This window comes from Annulohypoxylon maeteangense (genome assembly GCF_022496945.1).
Source record: "Annulohypoxylon maeteangense strain CBS 123835 unplaced genomic scaffold GGS22scaffold_1, whole genome shotgun sequence".
Taxonomy (NCBI): domain Eukaryota; kingdom Fungi; phylum Ascomycota; class Sordariomycetes; order Xylariales; family Hypoxylaceae; genus Annulohypoxylon; species Annulohypoxylon maeteangense.
Window position 1 is genome coordinate 2,948,595 of NW_025953248.1, and position 20,425 is coordinate 2,969,019.

Below are 20,425 nucleotides of genomic sequence, written 5' to 3' on the forward strand. Positions count from 1 at the left end.
ACGAAGTACTAACCTATCGATAATCAAGATGACATTTTCTCTTCTGTTACAAAAATCTTCTCCAGAACAGCAAGCTTCCATCACGACAATGGCAGCTATAGGCTCCTTGATCTTTTGTACCGACTGCGGGAACCTACTCCCTGTATCCAAAGGAAACGAAAAAAATATTCTCAATTGCGATTGCTGTGGTGCTGAGAATCAAGGTTAGTCATATCAACGCATCCAATATCGTACGCTCCTTTTTTTAAATGTTAACCAGTTACACTTATTAATATTGTTAATCGGCAGATACGGCAGCGAAGACGACTGTGACAGAGAGCAAACCCTCGGACTTCCCCTCCTTGCTTCGACAGAAACTCTCAATTGTACAATCAGTAAAGCGACACGATGTCCAGACAGAAGCTGTCATAAACGAGACGTGTGAGAAATGCGGGCGCACTGAAGTTAGATATACAGCAGTGCAGCTACGCGGTGCTGATGAAGGCAGTACAATCTTTTTCACTTGCGAATGTGGTCATAAGTATGTTTTATTCTCTATTGCCGATCGAGCGCAGCTAACCAGGAATCTTAAAAATAGATGGAACACAAACAATTGAGATTTTTCTAATAGAGAGCACCCTGTAAATTTCTCGAGTAGTTGCCATAAACTCAAACGCAAGTCGTGTAAAATAAAGCCATGCGCATGCGCGTTCTTTTTTGGTATCCTTCAGCCAACCCCCCATATAACGCCAATCCTACCTATCCTATGCCACTGCCTTTGGAGCTTCTGGAATAAGCGCATACTCAGCTTGGTTTGATTGTTCATAATCAACCATGTCTAGAGCAACGACGACGCTCTCGCGCACAACCTTCTCTTCATCATGAAGAAATTTCTTCAAGACTTCCTCGACACCCTCCTCTTCACCAAGACTTCCAAGTGCCTCTGCCGCTTCATGTCGAACCATACTAGCCTCCTTGAGATCGCTTAGAGCGGAGGTGAGAGCTGGGATTGAGGCTGGATGAGAGAGTTGGCCGAAGACAAAAGCAATCTCGTGGCGAAATAAGGCCGAGGAGTCGGCGAAACCCTTAGCTAAGGCAAGGACGGCAGGCACGGCGGTTGGGAGGTCCGGCGGCGATGCAAGATCGCGAAGCGCAAACATGGCTCGGTATCTAAGGAAGAGGGGTAGATTCGTGTCCATCAAAGTCTTTTCCAAGTCTTGGACCGTCTGCTCGGAGTTAGGCATCGGAGGAGCGGGGTCGACCGAGGCGAAATCGCTATTATTTTCCCTTGCAGTTAGGCCTCGTGAACCTCACACATGTAGTCAATACGTAAGCAAGTAGATGTTATGCATACCTTTGGCGTAGCTTTTCAGCTTTCCGTTGTTCCGAGTTTTCCCACTCGATTCTGTCAATAGCAATCTCGCAAGTCTCAATGATAACCACATCTTCGCCCTCGCGATCGCGGAACTTGCGCAAGATATCCAAGTTTCCAGCATCGCCTAGAGCGCCTAGAGCCTCCGCCGCTTCATGTCGGCACATTGGATCTTCTTGCAAATCTGCCAAGACTTTCTCGAGGTAGGGAACAGCAGCTAGGTTAGCCGACTGACCTAGGCAGTAAGCCAGCTCATGTTTAAGAAGCGCAGATGGGGAGGCGAAACCAGCGGCGATAGCATCTAAGGCGGCGAGGGCTCTGTCGCCTGTCTCGTGTCGTGCTAAATGTTTGAGGGAGAATAGGGCGCGGAATCGGATGGGTAGTGGGGTAGCTTCGGAGCAGAGAGATTCGCGAAGGCTCGCGATAGTTGCTGAATTATCTGTTTCGGATGCCATGATCTGTAAATATGTGATAGCTAGATTTTATTGGCTAGCGAAGTCAGATATCAGTTTAAAGTTCGTGAAATTGAAGAGAATAGTGCGATGAAAAGACTGAGCCTTTAAAAATACCAAATCTTTTAGCTTTGCGAAATTTCAAGCGATGACTTCTGTATGTAAGTTTATTTTTATTTTACGATAAGGCAGGCGACCCCTCTATCGCACTGAAGGTACCTAGCTACATAGCAGACCCAAGCCTCGGATCCCTGTACGACGCGAGTATCGCCGTCCGCTAGGCAATTCCAAGGTTGATAAATTTTCATTTCATTGGCTAGTAGAGCTCATTGCAACAAAACGTTATAGTCCTTAGATCCAGCAACTTTTAACAATGTCTGATATGGCTGCAAGATGAATTAAACATACTTGTCGGTTTCCTGGTGTAATGGCTAGCACTGCGGATTCTGATTCCGCCAATCTGGGTTCGATTCCCAGGGAGACCTCTCTTTTTAATTACCATTCCCTCCCATCTGCCTTCCTAACTTATTCTTTTTAAACGAAGAATACAAAGCTTTTCTAATCTGAATTAAGGCAGTAAGGTTTTTAAATACCATTCCACTAATAGAGAAGGTACTGTCAAGTTTTAGTATTTTATTCACTAGGCAGGTATGTATCTAGTATGTACCGACCTAATGTACTAGGTACATAAAGGCAGCATTCGTACCGTACAAACTTTCGATTCCCCTATAAAAGTTAAAATGATATGCGCTAAAATGCATGTGTTTAAGTGGTATGAGAACAACGTGACTGAGTTCCTTTTAATATTTTCGCACTCGTCATCAACACTTTGCTGATTTGTATTTTCGCATCTTCATGTTCTCAGTTCTCTCGCGATTTCCACTTCAAAATAGCAGGATGGCATTGCATTCTGCAAGTGTAAGTAGCAAGCTCATCTGTATGTAACACTGCTTCATCCAACCACATAACAGGTTTAGAGGCTTATCACTAGATTAGTTGCGCCCGCAGGCAAAGAGGATCACGGGCAGGCAGAACAATTCACCAGAGGCGCATTAACTCGCTCAGATCTGGATCAAGCCTCGCCCATCCGTCAATTTCATATATGGTTTGAAGCGGCCCAAAGGTCTGGTCTTGTCGCCCATCCTGAAACATGCTGCTTAGCCACAGCATCGCTACCCTCTGGCCGTGTGTCATCACGCATGGTCTACCTAAAAGAACTTGATCCCCAGGGATTCGTCATCTACAGTAACTTTGGGACAAGCAAGAAAGCTCAGGACCTTTGCACAAACCCTTGGGCTAGCCTTACTTTCTGGTGGGAAGACCTTGAACGCCAGGTGAGAGTAGAGGGTCGAGCAAGCAGGCTGACCCGCGAAGAGAGTCAAAAGTATTTTGACACGAGGGTTCGTGGCAGCCGGATTGGTGCCTGGTCAAGTCGTCAAAGCCAGGTCTTAAAGCCGATCCGAGGGGACACCGGTGCCGAAGAAGACGACGGACGAAAAGTTCTTGACGCGTGGGTCGAAGAGACCGAAAAACGATTCGAGGGCGAACAGGACATCCCAGTCCCTGACTTTTGGGGCGGCTTGAGAATAATACCCGAGTCTATGGAATTTTGGCAAGGTCGGCAGAGTCGATTGCATGATCGTTTTGTCTACAACAAGAAAGCATCCGCAGATGAAACTGTGCAGGAATGGGCCTTGGAAAGGCTTAGCCCATGACAAGCCGTCGGCGTATCTCAGATCCATCTAGCGTGGATCTTCTCAACCTCAAGATGCAGGTGGCTATATTCCAAAATCGGGAAGAATGTTGCAATCGACAGTTGCAGTCATTATCTTTTTGCCGTTTCGTAATTCCGATATCCCACAAAGCCTCTTTCGGACCCCCACTTTCGTCACCGGTTCCCCCCCTTGACAGATAGCCAGCTAATTAGAAGTACAGCTAGATGATTAATACCCTACCTAGGTAGATACCTAATCAAAGTATGCATACTATTACCACGCCTCACAGCCTTGTGGCATCGTCAAAGTCCGGTAGCGGATATTCTTTAGAAAAGTCCTGTTTCACCCAATGAACCCTTTTAATTCGCATGGGGGTCCTAATTGCTAATCTTTAGGCTCTCTGAATTATGGCAATAGATATGGTGATCGATGTATTAACGGCCAGCTGTGTAGTGATCGCGATGCGGACTTCGCTCCTTACTCGTCGATCATCGACTGGGCTAATACATATAAGGAGGTTTTAAGCCAATTGTGGGTGCAGGGCAGAGACGGCTGTTGTTGCAGGTGTACCTATCTGGAAGATGATGTCTGTGGCGATAGAATCCTATGGAAATTGTTAGTTAGGTACATGTCTAAGACCCGCTGAGAAATATCAGATACATGATACAATGCGAAGTATTTCGTAGAGTGCTTCCTCCTCAGGACTCGGATCATAACATGAAGGTTTGATATTTGGGCATATCTGATGTATTTACGCGTTCAAAGAACATATTGTATTACTTCACCAAGTTCCACTAACAAATCAACTACCTGCACACGGATCTACATCGTCGAGTGAGACTAATTGTATAGCATCATTACGCACCCAAATCCCGACCCGTTCATTAGCGAGAAATAGACATCAGGGTTCACTAAATGAACCACCAAATTCAATGCTCTAACGCCACTGGCGTCTTGCATGCGGTATTCTCCAAGTCTCTAACTCAACTTCAACCTGCATACATATAAGCCTCCTGCGGGTCTTAAATGCATCTCGTCGCAAACATCTACCTGTAATGGCACTCGTCTGGCTACAATTGATCCGCTGTAGTCATATATCATGTCCACCAAACGATAAGTAGATACAACCATATCAAGAAAAAGATGTTTCGTGCAAATGCCGAACCGCTCTACCGTATCTACGGTGAGGTTCGGGGAGAAAGGCGGCTTATAGCCCACCATTAGACTGATTTGGTCACCATACCTAAGTCCGTTCAATGTTAAAGGAATCAAGACAGCTCTAGATCATATGAAGATTCCCTATTAGACATCCAGCAGATCTGATAGGTGGTCGGCAATCGCACGAAACAGGCTAGGTGTGTTCGATGTTAGGAACCATTTGAATGAAACCTCTCATGGTCAACTTGAAGTATAAATATCTAGGTAAGTAGACATTCAAGCGTATCCCCTCTTATTCTAGCAGCAGACGGGCAGCCATCCTTGGCGGTGGCTTATATAAAATACAATTCAACTCTTTTCTCTTTTGTATTCCCTATTCAGATCCAACCAACTTCCAGCCTAGTTTGTTTACCTAACCATGGGCTATACGGTTATATAAACAATCGCTCATCATCATGATACTCGTCGTTACCTCGTCGGGCCTCACAATATTCCACAAGGCTATGATGACTTGAAATCAACACTTATTCGAACCTATCAATACATATATCAATACATATCAAGAATCTTGTGAGAACGGAGGATCCCACAAGTCAAGTAGTTCAAATCATACCGATACTAAGGATGTTCTATCGCCCACTACTCTAGGGTTGCCCATTTCCGTTTTTATACCTATGTATTAGGTATTTAACATGGCAAAATTAAGCGAGCCAGATCTTGTTAGAATACGAAATAACCAAAGGAGATCACGGGCTCGACACAAGAAGTACGTGGCAGACCTTGAAGAGCGACTAAGGCAGTGCGAGACGAAGGGCGTCGAAGCCAACTCACAGATTCAACAAGCGGCCCGAAAGGTCGTACAAGAAAATAGGAGACTTTCAGGTCTTCTTAATAACCTAGGATTTGACAACGAGAAGATAAGTTACTTTCTTCAAACCGGCCAGCTCGATGTCAGTAATGTCACAACCCCAAAATTTCTTCACGACCCAGAAAGCATGAGCCAAACACCAGATCTCCGCCTGCAACAGACTGACCTTTCCACATTCGATTATAATACCCCTACAAGCACCGCCTGCTCTCCTTCTGAGCTAAGCAGCATTGGTGGCGATGTTACATATGCTCTTATAAACGGTCAGGAGCCAACCCAAGCTTTTACTACTGGGGTAGGAGAGCATGTACAGCTACATAGTCCATGCGCGACGAGTAATATTGCTCTTCAACTCGAAAGCCATGGCCTCCCGGAGTACTCGGCATCCGATCTTCCTCCCAGTTATCCCATCGCTGGATCGCAGCAACATCCACCTGGCCTGACTTATCAGCCCAGAGGGTCTCAACTCTTAGACTCTATTCAATATATGACAGATATAGACTGCACCTCACACGAAGAGGAAGCGGGAAAGAAATGGCATATGACGGACGAGCCTGTGATGGCTTCATATCCAGCACGAGAGAGAGATATCAGCTACTCTATATCGCCTGAGAACGTGTACCAGGACTTTCATTATCAAAATTACACCTATTCTGATTATTCATCAATTGGGGAATACGATAAAGACGTAGCCAATGTGATGAGTGTCTATTTATGCTCTTCAGATAATACCTAACGTGGATATTCTTGCCTGAGGAGGCATAGGAGGGGGGATAGAAATGATAATGTAAGCACATCATTCAATGCCTGAGCCAGTTGACTAAATTCCTGTAGATTGTGAACAATCCAATTGCAGACTGTCAGTGTGGATTCAAAGCCGCATTCCAGAACTGTTGTCTGCTACCAACGACCGCATTTGGCAACCTACCTCCTGAGGAAACTATGGGCCTTTGTCTTATAATTCCCGCGAAAAAAGGTCTGCAAGCGAATATCGCGTGCAAGCAAACATGGGTGCCGGTTCTTGTCGTTATCGCTGTTTTCGGCAAGGGGAGAAGGGTTGAATGTTACAAAGCTAAACAGCGATTCTTTGTCCAGTGTCTTATTATTAACGAGATTGGCGAATTTCGATATCGTCGTAGATCTGATACTAAAAAAAATATCTTAATGAATTATTATTTAGTAGTGAAGCTGTATCATTTTCACCAACTCTCACTTTTCAACTACCAAGTCTGTGTGTAAGCACCGACAAACATAACCACCAAAAACAACCTACAAAAAGAATATACATACAAATTTCTGTCATTACGAAAACTACAATTTTACCACATCTGGTTATTCCGTTGTCTCCCCTTAGCCAAAGAGATTTTGAATTTATCTTACCTCGATTCATCCTCGGGCTGACGCCCAGAACAATTGCACTAGACCTCTAGTACGAGAAGCAATATGGATTATGATGGCTGGTTTAACATACCTCAAGAGGCCAAAGACCATTTATTTCCATCTAGTCGGGTGATGTCTAGGTCCAATGTACCGGGACCAATTAGAACCTCGAGACGGGCAACCCCTAGGTCGACCTGGAGCGCCCCCTTTCCGTCATCGAGTAGGCCTAGATCAGTTAAGAACCCTTATTATACCGGGTTCGACGATGAAGATGACGGGTTCCAATATCCTATGGCTGCCACTGGTCAAGGAGCTCCAGCATCACAGAACGACAATCAGTACCAGGGTCCCGGGGTAGGAATTTTCGCAGGAGATGAAGAAAACCCGGTGCTGGGTGTGAATCAGGACTTTGTTGACATCGTCCAGGAATGCCAAAATAAATATAACAATGCGGTTCCGGCGGGGTTCGATGGATCGCGAAAACAGACCGAGGATTTATATAACTATCTCAAACGAGGTCTTGAGGCGCTAGGATTCGGAAACAGACTCAGCGCTTTAGACAGCAAAGGCTCGATCCGTGGCACGGTTAATGGCAGCCCTCCAAAGCTTTTCTGTCCAGGCTTCGTAAAGACATCCCATGAGGATGACCCCGCCAGTTACGTATCTAACGAAGGCTGGGCGGCCTTCATAGATAAGATCTGCGCCACCCATAGCGGCTACAAAGCCATCGCCGACGCCCGCAATGGCGCAGGCACTGGTGGTGGCCGTGGAACATTGAGAGGCGGCGCTGCTCAGAAGAGAAAAACCGAGACGGATGAAATAGGAGATGAAGAACCAGGCGATCTTCCGTATACGAAGACGAGTACTGCATGGAACCAACTCAAGAAGGATGCAAAAATCCCACAGGGACCGGTCCCTCAGAAATTCGCCGACATTGTGAAGAAGGTGCCTCTAATGTATTCCACCAATGACATGGGTTCCGATGTGCGCGGGAAGCTCTCTCGCGGATTCCTAGATGTGATCCAGGCCCATGGCCCAACGTTCGACGCCGTCAAAACGGCATCGCTAGCAGACCTTAGACGACACCGTGATAATGTGGCGAGAAGAAGCGACGGAGAGAGACTTAAGGTGACGAAGTTCCTGAGAAGCACGATAGATAGAAAGCAAACGGGCAAGGATCGGTTCTTATTAAAAAACAGAGCTGCCGACAACGACGAATTCCGGAGGGTCCTGACAGCTGGCTTCAGTTTGAGAGCATTCCGTATCATTCACACCGCAGCTGTACGTGAGATATTCAGAAAAGGCGGAGCAGAAATATTCGAGCTATTGCATTCGGAGATGAACCTCTTAAGAACTTTGAAGTTGAATGAAGAACTCTGGCGAGAGTATGATAACTTTCGTCTCTCGGACTGGATTAAGACCACGGACATGGTGACGGCCGTCAGCAGGCGTGTCGAATTACGAACAGAACTAATTGCGTACTGGGATGAACTTCTCGAGCGTTTCGGGGTAGAAGCGAAGAAGTGGGTTCCTAAACGCGAATCGGATGGGGTCGATAAAGATGACTCTAAACCTTCTCCGCGTATCGTTGAAGGCGCCGTTCCCAACGTAGATTTAACGGAAGCCCTTTTAAGAATGCGGAAGCAATACGTCGATGCTCGCGAGAAGACAATTGCCGAGAACGAGCAGCTTTCGGAGGGAGACGTAGGTGACCACCAGAAAATACGATTGAACAACACCGACATCGCAACCAAGAACTCGATCATATGGGGGATTGACGTAGAGCTCGAAAACGCGAAGAGCCTTGATCCGCTCCAAGAGGGAAAACTAGGCTTCGGAGCTCAACATCGAATTACCATGCCGGCTGCTGATGATTATTGGAGAGACACCAAGAGGGTTCGAGGGAATAGGGATCTCCCTACCAACATTAAGACACTAGGACCAGGCCTTATGCCTGGCGAGCATCCGCTTCCAGGTATACCTAGAGTAATCGTCGGCGACCCAGGTAATCTGGGCGAACATCAACCTTCTTATGCCGAGAGACTGCCTGAGATTAACGTGGTACCTGGCTACGACACGACTGATATACGCGTTACGAAGCCATCTCAACATGGTAGACAACCTGTCAAGCCGGATCAGCAAATGACGGATTCTCCAGGTGACGAGTCAAACGAGGAGACGGTAAAAATTGCACCTAAACCCCCAGCGCCGCAGCCCCAAGGTGATAAAGTGTGGACAATAGGACAAGTCTTAGCGGATCTCCAAGGCTACGATAGATTAATGCCGCAAGCAACGCGGAACAACGAGACTGCCTCTTTACAGGTGTGGGCAGATGTCTTCACACGTGCATGGGTCCTTCGCGGCTTCAACAGCAGGATGCAGCCGATTCGTTTATTGACTGAGTGGACTATGGAAGACTTCGTCGCTCGGGATTTCGTGCGCTTTGATCAGGGCCCAGGGCGGGGGAGAACACAAGCACATTACTACGACGCGCTTGCAAGTGCCCAGGCCAGGTTTCTTCAAGAGTCCGGTCTAAATAATTGGATGGCTGTTTTGGTGTCTGGATGTGCCATCGCACGTATGTCGGGGCCCCATTCTCCCGCACTTGGCCGGCGATCTCCCGTAGCTGCATACCTTCTGGCGGTAGCGCGATGGTTCGTTAGTGGTGGCCCTCTGCTCACAGAGCCGTATCGCGACCCGGCGACTGAAGTGCGGCAAGTGAAATCGGTAGACCCTGTCCACTGGAGCATGCAGGAAATAGCATCGATGACCTTGGAAGATTATATCCGTACGCTACCACAAATACTGCGAAAAGACCTAGGAGAAGCCATTGATAAGCATAGAGTTATCAGGAGAAGCGCGCAAAAAATTAATAGAACCGTGGGACCTAACCCCATTGTACGACCTCAACCTACCGCACCACCTCAACCTACCGTGAGACCTCAACCTACCGTGAGGCCTGGACCTACCGTGGGGCCTCTACCTGGCGAGCGGCCTCAACCACCTGGCGTGCGGCCTCAACCTACCGCACCACCTCAACCTAAAGTGCGACCTCAACCTACTACTACACCAGTTAGACCTATCGTAGCACCTCAACCTACCGTGCTACCTAGCCCCTTCGTACGACCTCGACCAACCACACATAAAACTAACGTACAACCTAAACCTAAAGTGCGGCCTCAACCTACTACACCAGCTAAACCTATCGTAGCACCTACCGTAGTCGCTCCATCCCAGCCAACTCAGCCTGGTTGGGGGTCGGGATCTAAGGCCGGTGGGGTTCGCCAGTGGACCATGAAAGACATCGAAAGCGCGACCTTCGAGGATTTTTGGAAAACACTGTCAGCGGAAGCGAGGAGGGACGCACTAAATGCTCGCCAGGATTGGGTACTTATCAAAGATAGCCTGAAGAGGATCAGGAACGTCTTGCCAGAAGGAACCCAGGATGCTTCTGGAACAGGCGCTCCTGAGGAAGGACAGAACCAGGAAGACTATCAACCTGCTCCCGAGGATGGACAGAACCAGGAAGACTCTCAGCTTGCTCCTGAGGACGGACAGAACCAGGAAGACTCTCAACCTGCTCCCGAAGACGGACAGAACCAAGAAGACTTTCAACCTGGTCCTGTTCTCGTCCCTATTACTATTCCCGCCAAAATCAGCCGGAGCCACCCTAGCACGTGGACTTGGGACGAGTGGAAACGTCTAGGAAATAGATGGTCTGAGTACCTCGCGAGACTACATGCCTGGGAACGGTCCAGGCCCGGCTATCCCGAAAATATGTATTTAAATTGGAGGCAATGGGCACTCGATTATGAGCTAAGGAACCAAGGTCAGGCGCCCGAAGACCCCAATGTCCCCGAGTTAGAGACAGGTGCTAAAAAGGACCAGGGACAGCCGGAAGACCCCCAGGAGCCTTCTAGACAAGGGAACGGCGGACAAGGGACCGGCGGACAAGGGACCGGCGGACAAGGGACCGGCGGACAAGGGACCGGCGGACAGGGAAACGGCGAACAGGGAAACGGCGAACAGGGGAACGGCGGACAGGGAGACGGCGGACAGGGAGACGGCGGACAGGGAGACGGCGGACAGGGAGACGGCGGACAGGAAACCGGCGAACAGGGGATCGGCGAACTGGGACATCCCAGCACGTGGTCTTGGCCTAATTGGCGAAACAACGGTAACAACTGGTCTACATATATGGGGGCCCTAGCCCAAGAGGAGCGAGCTAGACATGGTTATCCCGAACGATATTTTCATATCTGGAGACAGGCGGCACTTGAAAGGTGGTTGAGGAAGAACCGTGAAGATCCGGCTTCCGGTTCCACTCAAGGCCCAGGACCAGGACCAGGCCCGGCCCCGGCCCCCTACCCAGCTCCAGCCCCCTACCCAGCTCCAGCTCCAGCCCCGGCCCCCCTCCCAGTTACAGCTCCCCTCCCAATCCCACCTCCAGGCCCACCTCCAGGCCCACCTCCAGGCCCGGCCCCGGCCCCCTACCCAACTCCAGCTCCAGCCCCGGTCCCCCTCCCAGTTCCAGCTCCCCTCCCAGGCCCACCTCCAGGCCCGGCTCCGGGCCCGGCCCCCCTCCCAGTCCCGGCTCCAGTCCCGGCTCCAGTCCCAACTCCGGCTCCACCCGCTCCTAGGCCTCAGGAGAATTTCGATAACTTGTTCAAGCTACTAACATCGCAAGGCAGTACGGGAAATAACGGCGATGCCGCACCCGGTCCTCCAAAACAACCTCCAACAACGCAGGATGACGCCAGAAGACAAGAATTAATGGAGATATTCAAGCAGATCGAGGAGAAAAAGCAGCAGTTCAATGATTTGAAACAGGAAATTGACAGTGCGAAACCAACTCTGGATCCCTCCACGCAGCAATCTGGCCCCACGTCAAATAAGCAGGTTACGGTCCCAGACAATCGCCAACGTGTTACTACTGGCGCCCCTGGGCCCGGGGACAACACCCTATTCAAGCATTTCAACCTTTTGGCCAAGTCCACCGAGGTTAAACAGAGGCCCATCGAGGATAGGATCCGGGAGGTGTTCGGAAACCGTGGCGTCCCGGATATTGACTTGACGACTCCGGCCCCAACTAGAGCTAAGGGTACCGGGGGCGCTCCCCAGCCCCAACCTACCCCCAAGACTACAGGCACCGGGGTAACCACGAAGCAGGGCAACGGTTCCTGGGGCAAGAGAGGAACCCAGTTCCAGCAAAAACAAAACAGGGTTACCAAGCCCACCCAGACACCCAAAGCTCCCCAAACACCCAAAACCCCCAAAACCCGCGCCAAGCACAACCCTCCCCCAAGTATCCCGCGACCCACCACCAAGACCGATGTAAACAGACGCCAGCCAGTGACTCCCGCCCCTGTCACCAAGGCGCCGAAGCCCAAAGAGCCATGGAACCCTCCGACACCCAAATCAAACCCGGTACCCCCCCCAAACCCTCCGGGGACCGGATACCAGCCATCGCCCCTGAACCCCGTGGCACCGCCCCCCATGCCGCCCCAACCGGCACCAATCGTCCAACCATTCAACCCGTTCTCCGGCTCGGCGGGGCCCGACGACCTGGAAAAGAAGCTAGAGCAATCGACCTTCAACCCGTTCTCGGGGGACCTCTTCCCGAAGCCGCAGCCTAAGGGTCCAGCTCCAGGTACGACGGCCCCAGATCCGGCAGGAAACAAGGGTGTGCTAACCGCGGCGCAGATGGTGCCGGTTCCAGGTAAGAACGGCTGGCCTGATTTGAAGTACCTGATCCGCGGGTACTGGCGTGCGAAGGTGGCCGAGCAGGCCCTAGGACAGCGAACCCCTGGAAGCCTGGGCTACGCGGCGCCGCCGCTCACGGGGACGGGGTCGCAGAAGTACCCTGCGCCGGTTTGGACAATGATAGCTGGACAACAGATTGCTGACGTGTGAGTGAGAAGGAGTGTGGGGGTGGATATGGGAGGACGTGGTGATAAAGAAATTGAGAGATGTATTTGTACGATGAGAGAAATGGATGGATTAGTGTAGTTTACTAGTTAGGGGGGTGGAGGAGTGAGACATATGGTGGGAGCGTTGTGTAGAGGGTACTTCATTCTTTTTTTTTCTGTAGACTTTTCATTATTTCTTTTGTGTAGGTAGTAGGCGAAAATAAACGGCATTCTTAGGTTTTCATACATCGTTGATCCGGACTTCCCTCGCCCACCGTAGTGAACTAAAGCGGGAAGGGGTAGGGGAACAATATCCTCATTTGACTATGACTGTTTGTCTTCGTAACTAACCCATCTCGAAGCAAACTTGACTACCAGGTAATCGTGCATGTAGTTCAGAATACAACGTAAACAAAATTCCATTTCTCTTTCCCGTATTCCCGGAACTCCATCAGGTATCATTACCACAGAAGACAGCAAAAACACTGTTGACGACCACCTAAGTTTGCTCATTTTTTATACAACGCCCCTCTCATGCCTGTGAATTCTCCCTACTCATAGGAAGTAATCTGCTACAGGCTTCTTAGCAGGCATACCCCGTGAGTCCTGCGGCGCCGCCTGGAAAACGCGGTATCTTCTGGATGGACCGCTCTTAAGTCTCTTCTCACTCTCCATCATAACTCCCTCAACTCCACCGCCATCGCTCCTGCCTACATCGCCGTTGCTGCGCGCGAAGAAGCTCTCTCCTGTGGGATCTTCAGACAGCTCTAGAACGGCGGCCACGTTACCGCAACGATAACAGTAGTTGGGCGCGGACCAGACGGTAACAATACTTGCGTCAAACATTTCTTTAAAACCTTCCATTACAAGCTGGTGTGCTCGTGCAATGAGTGAGAGGTCGTTCTTGTGATTGAAGACCTTGACAATATCTGCCCCGAAGAGAAAGCCTGCACCACGCGGTGATAGACCCCACCCGTCGATCTCGTCCGGATCCGACCATAGTAGGTCGCACATGGCGCCTTCGTGGGGGACTTCTTGTTTGCGGTCCAATAGGCGAATTTTATCCACCGTATCAATAAGCGGCGATAGGCCACCATGTACGCACAATACTGCCCCCGTCGGATTTCCGATGGTGCCTCCACTGGAGCCCGAAGCTCCCGACCCAGGTGGACCTGTCTTCGGTTGAGCTCCATTGGGGCTCTTTCGCTCACGGTTCCGTCTCATAAATCGACTCATGATGTCCCCATCCGCATTACAGACTTCGATCTCGATATCCTGCTCGGTGTACTCTATAATTGGCGTCATCTCGTTGGGAGGCGACAAGGTGTTCGATGCGTTGAGGACTATGGCTCCGAGGGCTAGGTAATCAAAAACGTCACAACAATACCTCCAAACATTTGCACTACCATACTTCCGTAGACATTCGTCGTAGAAACCATATACAGTCGTTATTTGACGTGATTCATGATTGCCCCTGATAAGGGTCATGCGATCGGGGTACCGGACTTTTAGGCACAAAAGTAAGAGAAAAGACTCCAATGAGTAGAATCCACGGTCGACGAAGTCGCCTGTATGAATAAATCTAGTTAGCGATGCATTATTAAAGGAAAATGATGATGCGCTTGAGGTTCGTACCCATAAAAAGATAGTTGGTGTCCGGCGGATCACCGCCAACCCGAAAGAGTTCCATCAAGTCGTGGAATTGACCGTGGATATCGCCACATATCTGCGCACGTTTGTCAGGATAGATCCGTATATATATCGTTATCGCTTATATCGACATACTGTTACTGGAGCCGTAACTGTGACAACATTGCCCTCTTCGATTAACAACTCCCTCGCTTTGTGACAAAGCTCCCTGACTTGAGGCTCGGGTATCGGACGACATGCTCGAAGCTGAGCAATCGCCCTATTCGATATATGTCAGCAAAAGCTCACACGCATGGATATTCTGGACGGAGACATACTTATCAAGGTCGCTCATATCTGGGATTAGAGAGTGTTGAAATACGGCTGGGGCAAAGATCGGAGATGGTCGTTGAAACTTATCGCCGAGCCTATAATTGATCTTGCGACTCGGATAATAGTTTTTTTATAACATATCACCTGCATTAACTAGTTCCAATAAATGATAGTTGATAGAATGGAGGATGCCGAATGTGTTAAGTCGCGATAGACGGCTCGTGCTGCTCCCGCGGTCGTGCGCGTTGGGATGTGATAATTGTTCGTCCAAAATTAGAAAAGTCCCAGCATTGAACCAGGCGCGAATTGGACTAAATTTCTGAAGTCATTTCAGTGGGTCCTGGCAGTTACTAGGTAGTCGCTGCAGTTTTAGAACCGTCGTGGTACCCCCCTGTAAAGAGATGCATGGCCCGAGCTTTGAGGCTTAAACTGACTAAGGTTATGAGGTAACATGAATTGCCTGAGAATTCGGGCAGCTCCATTGTCCCACCTTTCTGGTAAATCCTCGGTTGATAACAAGCGTCAAATCAGGTTGATTGGATTTGGTATTTGGCACCCAGCCAAGGCAAAAGCTACAAAATATCGTCGATATTTCTGTTATGCGCTATCTTGGACATCCACGACGCTGTAGCGATACCGCATCTTCACGCGCCTCACATCCCTCCAATCGACATGTGGCGGATACATAGTGGTCTATTATAAGTAAGAATCTAGTGCAATTATACCAATTGGCGATCTCAAAGAAGATGCATTAACATCTCAACCTTAGCCTTCCGACGACCCCCGCTATCCGCCATGCCGCCGCACCTACACCCGCGATCGCGGATGACATCTTCGCTCTTCGCCACGACTGTAGCAGCAAGCTTCTTTGTCGTAGCTCTCCCACACATCCTCCCATGTCCGGTGCCTCGCGTAAAATATGCCGATTCAGAAATAGCCGCAGACGGTACCAGGCGACGCCGACGGAGGAAACCTACCGAGCCAACCGAAGTGAAAAGCGGTATCGTCCAATTCGAGAGTTCTAATGAGGATTTTGAGAAAATTGCTGCTGTGAGGCGCGGCGCTGCTATGGGGGCAAGGAAGGAAAGAGAATGCCCTGTCCCGAAACCGGGAGGTGTCATTGGCGACATAATGGGATTTAACAAGTCGAAAATAGAAGAGGGTAAAACGGGGGCGAGTGATAATACGTAGGGCAGCATTGGATTGGAAAGTCACCCCCAAAGACTTTCTCCCTGTAAATTGTATATATCATAAAACGGCACAATGGGTGTCTACGGCATCAGAATCGTCACTCCACAAATATCTCGCCATGAATATATTAAGTAATTACTTTGCACATACTCCGAAAGCTAGCACATGGTAATTGGCTAAGCACATCAGATCGCCTTGCGGAAACACGTTGCTTTGAGCTTAATTTTCTAGTTTATCTATGCCACGATATTATTCGCATGAATAGAACCTCGGGAATTATAAACTAGTGAGGTCTCTAGTATCATTATTAAGAATGCAAATCAACTTTTATTGACCATTAGCCGGTAAGTGGGTGGTATCCCGGCAAGTTTGGTGACTCCATAAAACTCCTTTCGTATTCCCCATTTTCTCCCAGCAAGCTATCGCAGGGTCGATAGCCACGAAGACCAAGCCATTTCGTCATAATGGAGTTTATCCCACGTCGCGAAGCTGCTCGAGATTTTGACCATATCAATCCGTAGGCCGCCGCAACAAGTAATCGTCCCGCATCAACTAATGATTAAAGAAGCCATGGACCTGTCCGAGTCGGAAATGCCTTTGCTGTCTCCTCCCCCTGGACTTCCGAATAAAGAAAGCACCAACTGAGCATAAGGGAAATCGTGACTAAATAGTGTTACAGGTAAGGAAAGGATGAATTGAATAGCCGAAAGGTATCGTTGAATACGGTTAGAAAGAAAACCAGGGCCATCAAGACCAATTCCTGTCACTGCTCGATGTTCAGGATGCAGAAGGTGGTGTCGGTACCTCGGGCTCTTCAACTTTCATATCGTCGAGTTTTGGCTTCTTCGCGGCACGTTCCGATTCCGACTCGTCTATCTTGCTCTTCAGATCCTGATTCTCCTGCTCCATCTCGTCAAGTCGCCTCTTAAGGATATTCTCTCGTCTGTGGCTATCTTCTAGCTGTCGCTGAGTCTCTTCTCGTTGCATTCGCTCGGTTACGGCTTCCTTAGCCGAACTCTCCGCAGAATGTCGGTAGTTGTCAGCGTTCTGCATATCCTGCTCTAATTGCTGTAATCGTCCTCGGTAGAGCTCGTTGACTAGCTCAAGCTCACTGACGCGTGTCTTCAGGCTGGAATTGGCGGCGATGAGCTGCTCGTGGGTTTGCGGAACCTCCATCTGTTGCTGATCGCCATTCATAGGAGACTGGTGTCCAGGAGAACCGCCGGGGATTTGGTATTGCGGCATACCATCCGATTGGAAATGATCCATAGCTTGGAAGGCAGTCAGATGTGGATCATACAAAGACGGGGTCGCAGTGCGCGACACGGGCGAATCTGTACCATGACCGTTTGTCGCCTTCTGTTGACTCGCGCGAACGGCAGCAAGGGCGGCAGCAGTTGCATTCTCGTGGTTCTGGTACCCATTTCCGTTCGTAGCAGGGAGACTCTGCTGCAAAGAATTGTAAGTATTGTAGCATTAAAGATTGCAGATTGCAGATTGCGAGGGGTTGATGAAAGGGGCGAGTTTCTTTTACCTTTTTCTTCACTTGCATGTCGGGGCGCATCGTCTTAACGCGATTACGGCTCTTGATAACATCGGTCTTTAACGATATCGGACGTGGACGGCCGTGTAGCTTCAGGAATAGGCCGCACGCATTGCATAGGACGGATCCGGTCTCGTCGCGACGCCATAGCGGAGTGGTCGAGGTGCCGCAATTCTGGCAAGTTGGCTGTGTAGACGGTGATTCATTATTAGCGGAGGCCGCTGCGGTGGGGTGTGATGCCATCATCTTGATCTCGAGTTTGGGGATTTTTAATGGGTGGTAGGTGTATCAATGGATAGAATGCGGCGATGGGAGACGGGAGAGAGATGGATATCGATAGGGAAAGGATAAGTTGATAGATAGAGATTGATAGAATTGATAGACGGGAAGATTGAAGAAATTCCAGAAAGTGGGTGCTGATAAGAACGTAGCCAATCAAAGTTTCGCACGGGCCTTGACCGTGCCAGGGTGCCAGCGATTTCCTAAAGCCAATGCACGAATTGAAAGAGGAGAAAAAAAATCCACCTTCCATGTCCACTGCTAGCTTTTCGGTACTGTGACTTCCAAGGTTTCTATTACCCACGATAAACTATCAAGTCTATCTAGGTACCTTAGTAGCTCAGCAGTTCCACTGATAATGGAATACTCACCACTCTTTCTATTTAGTAAGAGGAATTTTTAGATATCTCGACATGCTTACATGCTACCTCAAGGTTTGAAACTTGAAACGGATAAAATAGAAAATAAAGTGAAATTGGTGACTTACTAAGTTACCCGAGGCTGTTGGCGCATGCGCCGCAGGTGATGAATTCATGAAGGGCACCGGTGTACTTGTTGCTCTAAATAGGTCATCCATAAACGTTAGTCGAGTTCTATCGGGTACGAGTATTTTGATCGAGGACTGGATTTTGTGAATGATTATGTGAAGAACATCAATGTACTTGTGGTAAGGTTGTTGAAATGGGTACTTTCAACTTTCAAGTGAAGTGGATGTCCAGGTTTGTAGGTGTCGGGTGTCCTCCTTTTTTCCTTTTTTTTGCGGTTCTTTACAGTGGATGGATGGCACCTGTCGCTCAGTGTGTGTACGCCCCAACGCCCCAACTCTAATGCCTTTAGCTTGCCTTCTCCTTAGCAACGTACACGGAGAAGTCGCGAGTTATTCCAACACAAAGCGCACCGTACCTCATATCCACCTGATACATTTTATTCCTCACACATGATTTTGGTGTATTGCAATTGTATGTGTATGTGTATTTCTTAAGATATAAACTCACCTTAATTGCGGTGAACTGGTTGCCGAACTTGCAGCTGCCAGTGCTGAGACTCCAGGGAGTTGCGCTATCGATGCTGTTACGGAAGATGTCGAACTCGGACGTGATATCGGTTCAAGGGTTGCCGGTAACGGCGCCGCCGCTGTACCTTCCTCCATCACTGATCGAATTGGCGGTAGCGCCGGTGATGATGTTGTACGTGTCGGAAGAGGTGAGGTGATTGGTGGTAGATTGCTCTCGACCTGCAACGATGCTACTGTGGAGGACGCCGTGGTGAATAAATTTCAAGGTCCCGAGAAAACTCGGAACTAACAATCGTGGTGGGGAGAGGTCGAGGGTGGGTATTAATCGATATCAGTTACACCTTAAATCGCCAATGATTTTACAGTAGGATGTATGAGGAAATATTTCGTGATCGCGATTTCAAGGAAGAATAATGTACATGTGCGATATGTACCCAAGTATGTAAATTCGCTTTTTTTAGAACCCGCCGTATAGAACCGTGAACCGTGAAATCAAAATAAGCCGATTGGCAATTAGATAGTGGAGCAGGTAATAGAATGAACGATTGACGATTGAAGGTTATAAGATGTAAGTCGTGAAATTCGCCCCGTACGTATGGGTAGGTAACGTCAAGTAGTCATGCAGAAAATGATCTAGACGATAGGTTGAGAAAACAAGGTATGTAGGAAGAGCACGCGGTGCGAGAGAATTAGATTCCCCTGAGCATTCAGATGTAGGACAGACACGTAGAAATTGCAGAAAAATTATTATTGTTATCAATCGATCTTACCCAGAAAAGTACAAGGTACATATTCCTCCCTACATGCTTTTTCCTTACGTTTATATACATATATTCGATCCTATTTGCTTGGCAACGGGACACATGTATCTAATCCGGTTCTGTCTAGAGGCTAAGAATTTTAAGATCATCTTAACTTCGATTGGCTGATGTCCCTTGTTCGCGGAGTATGATGGGAGATTATCAATGTGACAGGGAGCAATTGGCACAGCCCTACGCCAGAATGGGGGTTCCGATAATATTCGTGTTGAGTTGTTGATCTTCTGCTGGTTGACATTTTCGGCTAGTCTAAGGTAGGTATGTAAGTAATTCCTAAATCAATAAAGAATTGGAATTTGGACATGATTGGCGTTATCCTACATCCCTCCGGCAGTGTCATTCATACATAACTACATAGTAGTTCATGTATGTAGCCAATGCGTGGTGTACAATACGATTCCTGGCTTGAAGGCCAATGGATTTTCAATTGGCACATAACCGATAAGGCAGGCTAATCGTGTTAAAGTGAGGCAAGCTGAAGGGTACCGAATGCGCCGATAAGCGAAGGAGAGACCTCACACTTTACCCCTGAGATTTCGATATCTTAATACCGCATCTGTCCCTTGCGATTTACTAAAATACCATCCATGGATATCATGGTATGAACAACCCGTTCTGAGATAGCCTATTGTAATTCATATATTCTTGAGTAAATACCTATCACATCCATATAATTGTATTCATGTCTGATTTAGCCTAGCATTATTAAAAAGGTTCTGACTTTACCAAAACTTAAAAGGCACCACGCAGGGCGATTAGGGCAACTAGTACTACTCATAGTAGT

The 20,425-nt window shown here is 48.6% G+C and overlaps 8 protein-coding genes and 1 non-coding gene across 9 annotated transcripts; 6 read left to right on the forward strand and 3 right to left on the reverse strand.

Moving 5' to 3' along the window:
- Positions 1-50: 50 nt before the first annotated feature.
- Positions 51-1,969, reverse strand: GGS22DRAFT_150649 (deoxyhypusine hydroxylase). Its single transcript, XM_047959342.1, has 4 exons — positions 1,336-1,969; positions 578-1,256; positions 289-520; positions 51-203 (listed from the first exon to the last, which is right to left on the reverse strand). The coding sequence occupies exons 1-2, from the start codon at positions 1,804-1,806 to the stop codon at positions 744-746; spliced, it is 984 nt and encodes a 327-aa protein (XP_047824177.1). The 5' UTR covers positions 1,807-1,969; the 3' UTR covers positions 51-203; positions 289-520; positions 578-743.
- A 247-nt stretch (positions 1,970-2,216) lies between these two features.
- GGS22DRAFT_t5 lies at positions 2,217-2,288 on the forward strand. The gene has a single exon. It is a non-coding gene; the product is annotated as a tRNA-Gln (tRNA).
- A 412-nt stretch (positions 2,289-2,700) lies between these two features.
- Positions 2,701-3,518, forward strand: GGS22DRAFT_183692 (pyridoxamine 5'-phosphate oxidase; the record flags this gene model as incomplete). The annotated part of the gene is made up of 2 exons (XM_047964114.1): positions 2,701-2,740; positions 2,800-3,518. The coding sequence occupies 2 exons, from the start codon at positions 2,701-2,703 to the stop codon at positions 3,516-3,518; spliced, it is 759 nt and encodes a 252-aa protein (XP_047824178.1).
- A 1,428-nt stretch (positions 3,519-4,946) lies between these two features.
- Positions 4,947-6,280, forward strand: GGS22DRAFT_194460 (uncharacterized protein; the record flags this gene model as incomplete). The annotated part of the gene is made up of 1 exon (XM_047965506.1): positions 4,947-6,280. The coding sequence occupies exon 1, from the start codon at positions 5,369-5,371 to the stop codon at positions 6,278-6,280; it is 912 nt and encodes a 303-aa protein (XP_047824179.1). The 5' UTR covers positions 4,947-5,368.
- A 371-nt stretch (positions 6,281-6,651) lies between these two features.
- Positions 6,652-13,118, forward strand: GGS22DRAFT_12434 (uncharacterized protein). The gene is made up of 2 exons (XM_047958300.1): positions 6,652-12,574; positions 12,628-13,118. The coding sequence occupies exons 1-2, from the start codon at positions 6,988-6,990 to the stop codon at positions 12,645-12,647; spliced, it is 5,607 nt and encodes a 1,868-aa protein (XP_047824180.1). The 5' UTR covers positions 6,652-6,987; the 3' UTR covers positions 12,648-13,118.
- Positions 13,119-13,132: 14 nt separating this feature from the next.
- GGS22DRAFT_150659 (Metallo-dependent phosphatase) lies at positions 13,133-15,140 on the reverse strand. Its single transcript, XM_047959343.1, has 4 exons — positions 14,801-15,140; positions 14,619-14,742; positions 14,469-14,559; positions 13,133-14,401 (listed from the first exon to the last, which is right to left on the reverse strand). The coding sequence occupies exons 1-4, from the start codon at positions 14,815-14,817 to the stop codon at positions 13,389-13,391; spliced, it is 1,245 nt and encodes a 414-aa protein (XP_047824181.1). The 5' UTR covers positions 14,818-15,140; the 3' UTR covers positions 13,133-13,388.
- A 151-nt stretch (positions 15,141-15,291) lies between these two features.
- GGS22DRAFT_12450 (uncharacterized protein) lies at positions 15,292-16,132 on the forward strand. The gene is made up of 2 exons (XM_047958305.1): positions 15,292-15,497; positions 15,565-16,132. Exon 2 carries the CDS (start codon positions 15,591-15,593, stop codon positions 15,984-15,986), a length of 396 nt encoding a protein of 131 aa, XP_047824182.1. The 5' UTR covers positions 15,292-15,497; positions 15,565-15,590; the 3' UTR covers positions 15,987-16,132.
- Positions 16,133-16,181: 49 nt separating this feature from the next.
- On the reverse strand, positions 16,182-17,919 carry GGS22DRAFT_150662 (uncharacterized protein). The gene is made up of 2 exons (XM_047959344.1): positions 17,521-17,919; positions 16,182-17,435 (listed from the first exon to the last, which is right to left on the reverse strand). Exons 1-2 carry the CDS (start codon positions 17,773-17,775, stop codon positions 16,764-16,766), a joined length of 927 nt encoding a protein of 308 aa, XP_047824183.1. The 5' UTR covers positions 17,776-17,919; the 3' UTR covers positions 16,182-16,763.
- A 108-nt stretch (positions 17,920-18,027) lies between these two features.
- On the forward strand, positions 18,028-19,576 carry GGS22DRAFT_150664 (uncharacterized protein). The gene is made up of 2 exons (XM_047959345.1): positions 18,028-18,368; positions 18,804-19,576. Exons 1-2 carry the CDS (start codon positions 18,342-18,344, stop codon positions 19,110-19,112), a joined length of 336 nt encoding a protein of 111 aa, XP_047824184.1. The 5' UTR covers positions 18,028-18,341; the 3' UTR covers positions 19,113-19,576.
- Positions 19,577-20,425: the final 849 nt, after the last annotated feature.

Bases quoted from the DNA above. Each gene is read 5' to 3' on its own strand.
- GGS22DRAFT_150649 (XM_047959342.1), bottom strand. From the start codon at position 1,806: ATGGCATCCGAAACAGATAATTCAGCAACTATCGCGAGCCTTCGCGAA. The intron at 1,257-1,335 runs AGGTATGCATAA...AGGGAAAATAAT, and splicing joins AAGCTGAAAAGCTACGCCAA to AGCGATTTCGCCTCGGTCGA.
- GGS22DRAFT_12450 (XM_047958305.1), top strand. From the start codon at position 15,591: ATGCCGCCGCACCTACACCCGCGATCGCGGATGACATCTTCGCTCTTC.
- GGS22DRAFT_12434 (XM_047958300.1), top strand. From the start codon at position 6,988: ATGGATTATGATGGCTGGTTTAACATACCTCAAGAGGCCAAAGACCAT. The intron at 12,575-12,627 runs GTACGACGGCCC...ACCGCGGCGCAG, and splicing joins GCCTAAGGGTCCAGCTCCAG to ATGGTGCCGGTTCCAGGTAA.
- GGS22DRAFT_150662 (XM_047959344.1), bottom strand. From the start codon at position 17,775: ATGATGGCATCACACCCCACCGCAGCGGCCTCCGCTAATAATGAATCA. The intron at 17,436-17,520 runs GTAAAAGAAACT...AATTCTTTGCAG, and splicing joins ACATGCAAGTGAAGAAAAAG to CAGAGTCTCCCTGCTACGAA.
- GGS22DRAFT_150659 (XM_047959343.1), bottom strand. The intron at 14,560-14,618 runs GTATGTCGATAT...AAACGTGCGCAG, and splicing joins CAGTTACGGCTCCAGTAACA to ATATGTGGCGATATCCACGG. The intron at 14,402-14,468 runs GTACGAACCTCA...TTATTCATACAG, and splicing joins CACCAACTATCTTTTTATGG to GCGACTTCGTCGACCGTGGA.
- GGS22DRAFT_150664 (XM_047959345.1), top strand. From the start codon at position 18,342: ATGAAGGGCACCGGTGTACTTGTTGCT. The intron at 18,369-18,803 runs CTAAATAGGTCA...ATATAAACTCAC, and splicing joins GCACCGGTGTACTTGTTGCT to CTTAATTGCGGTGAACTGGT.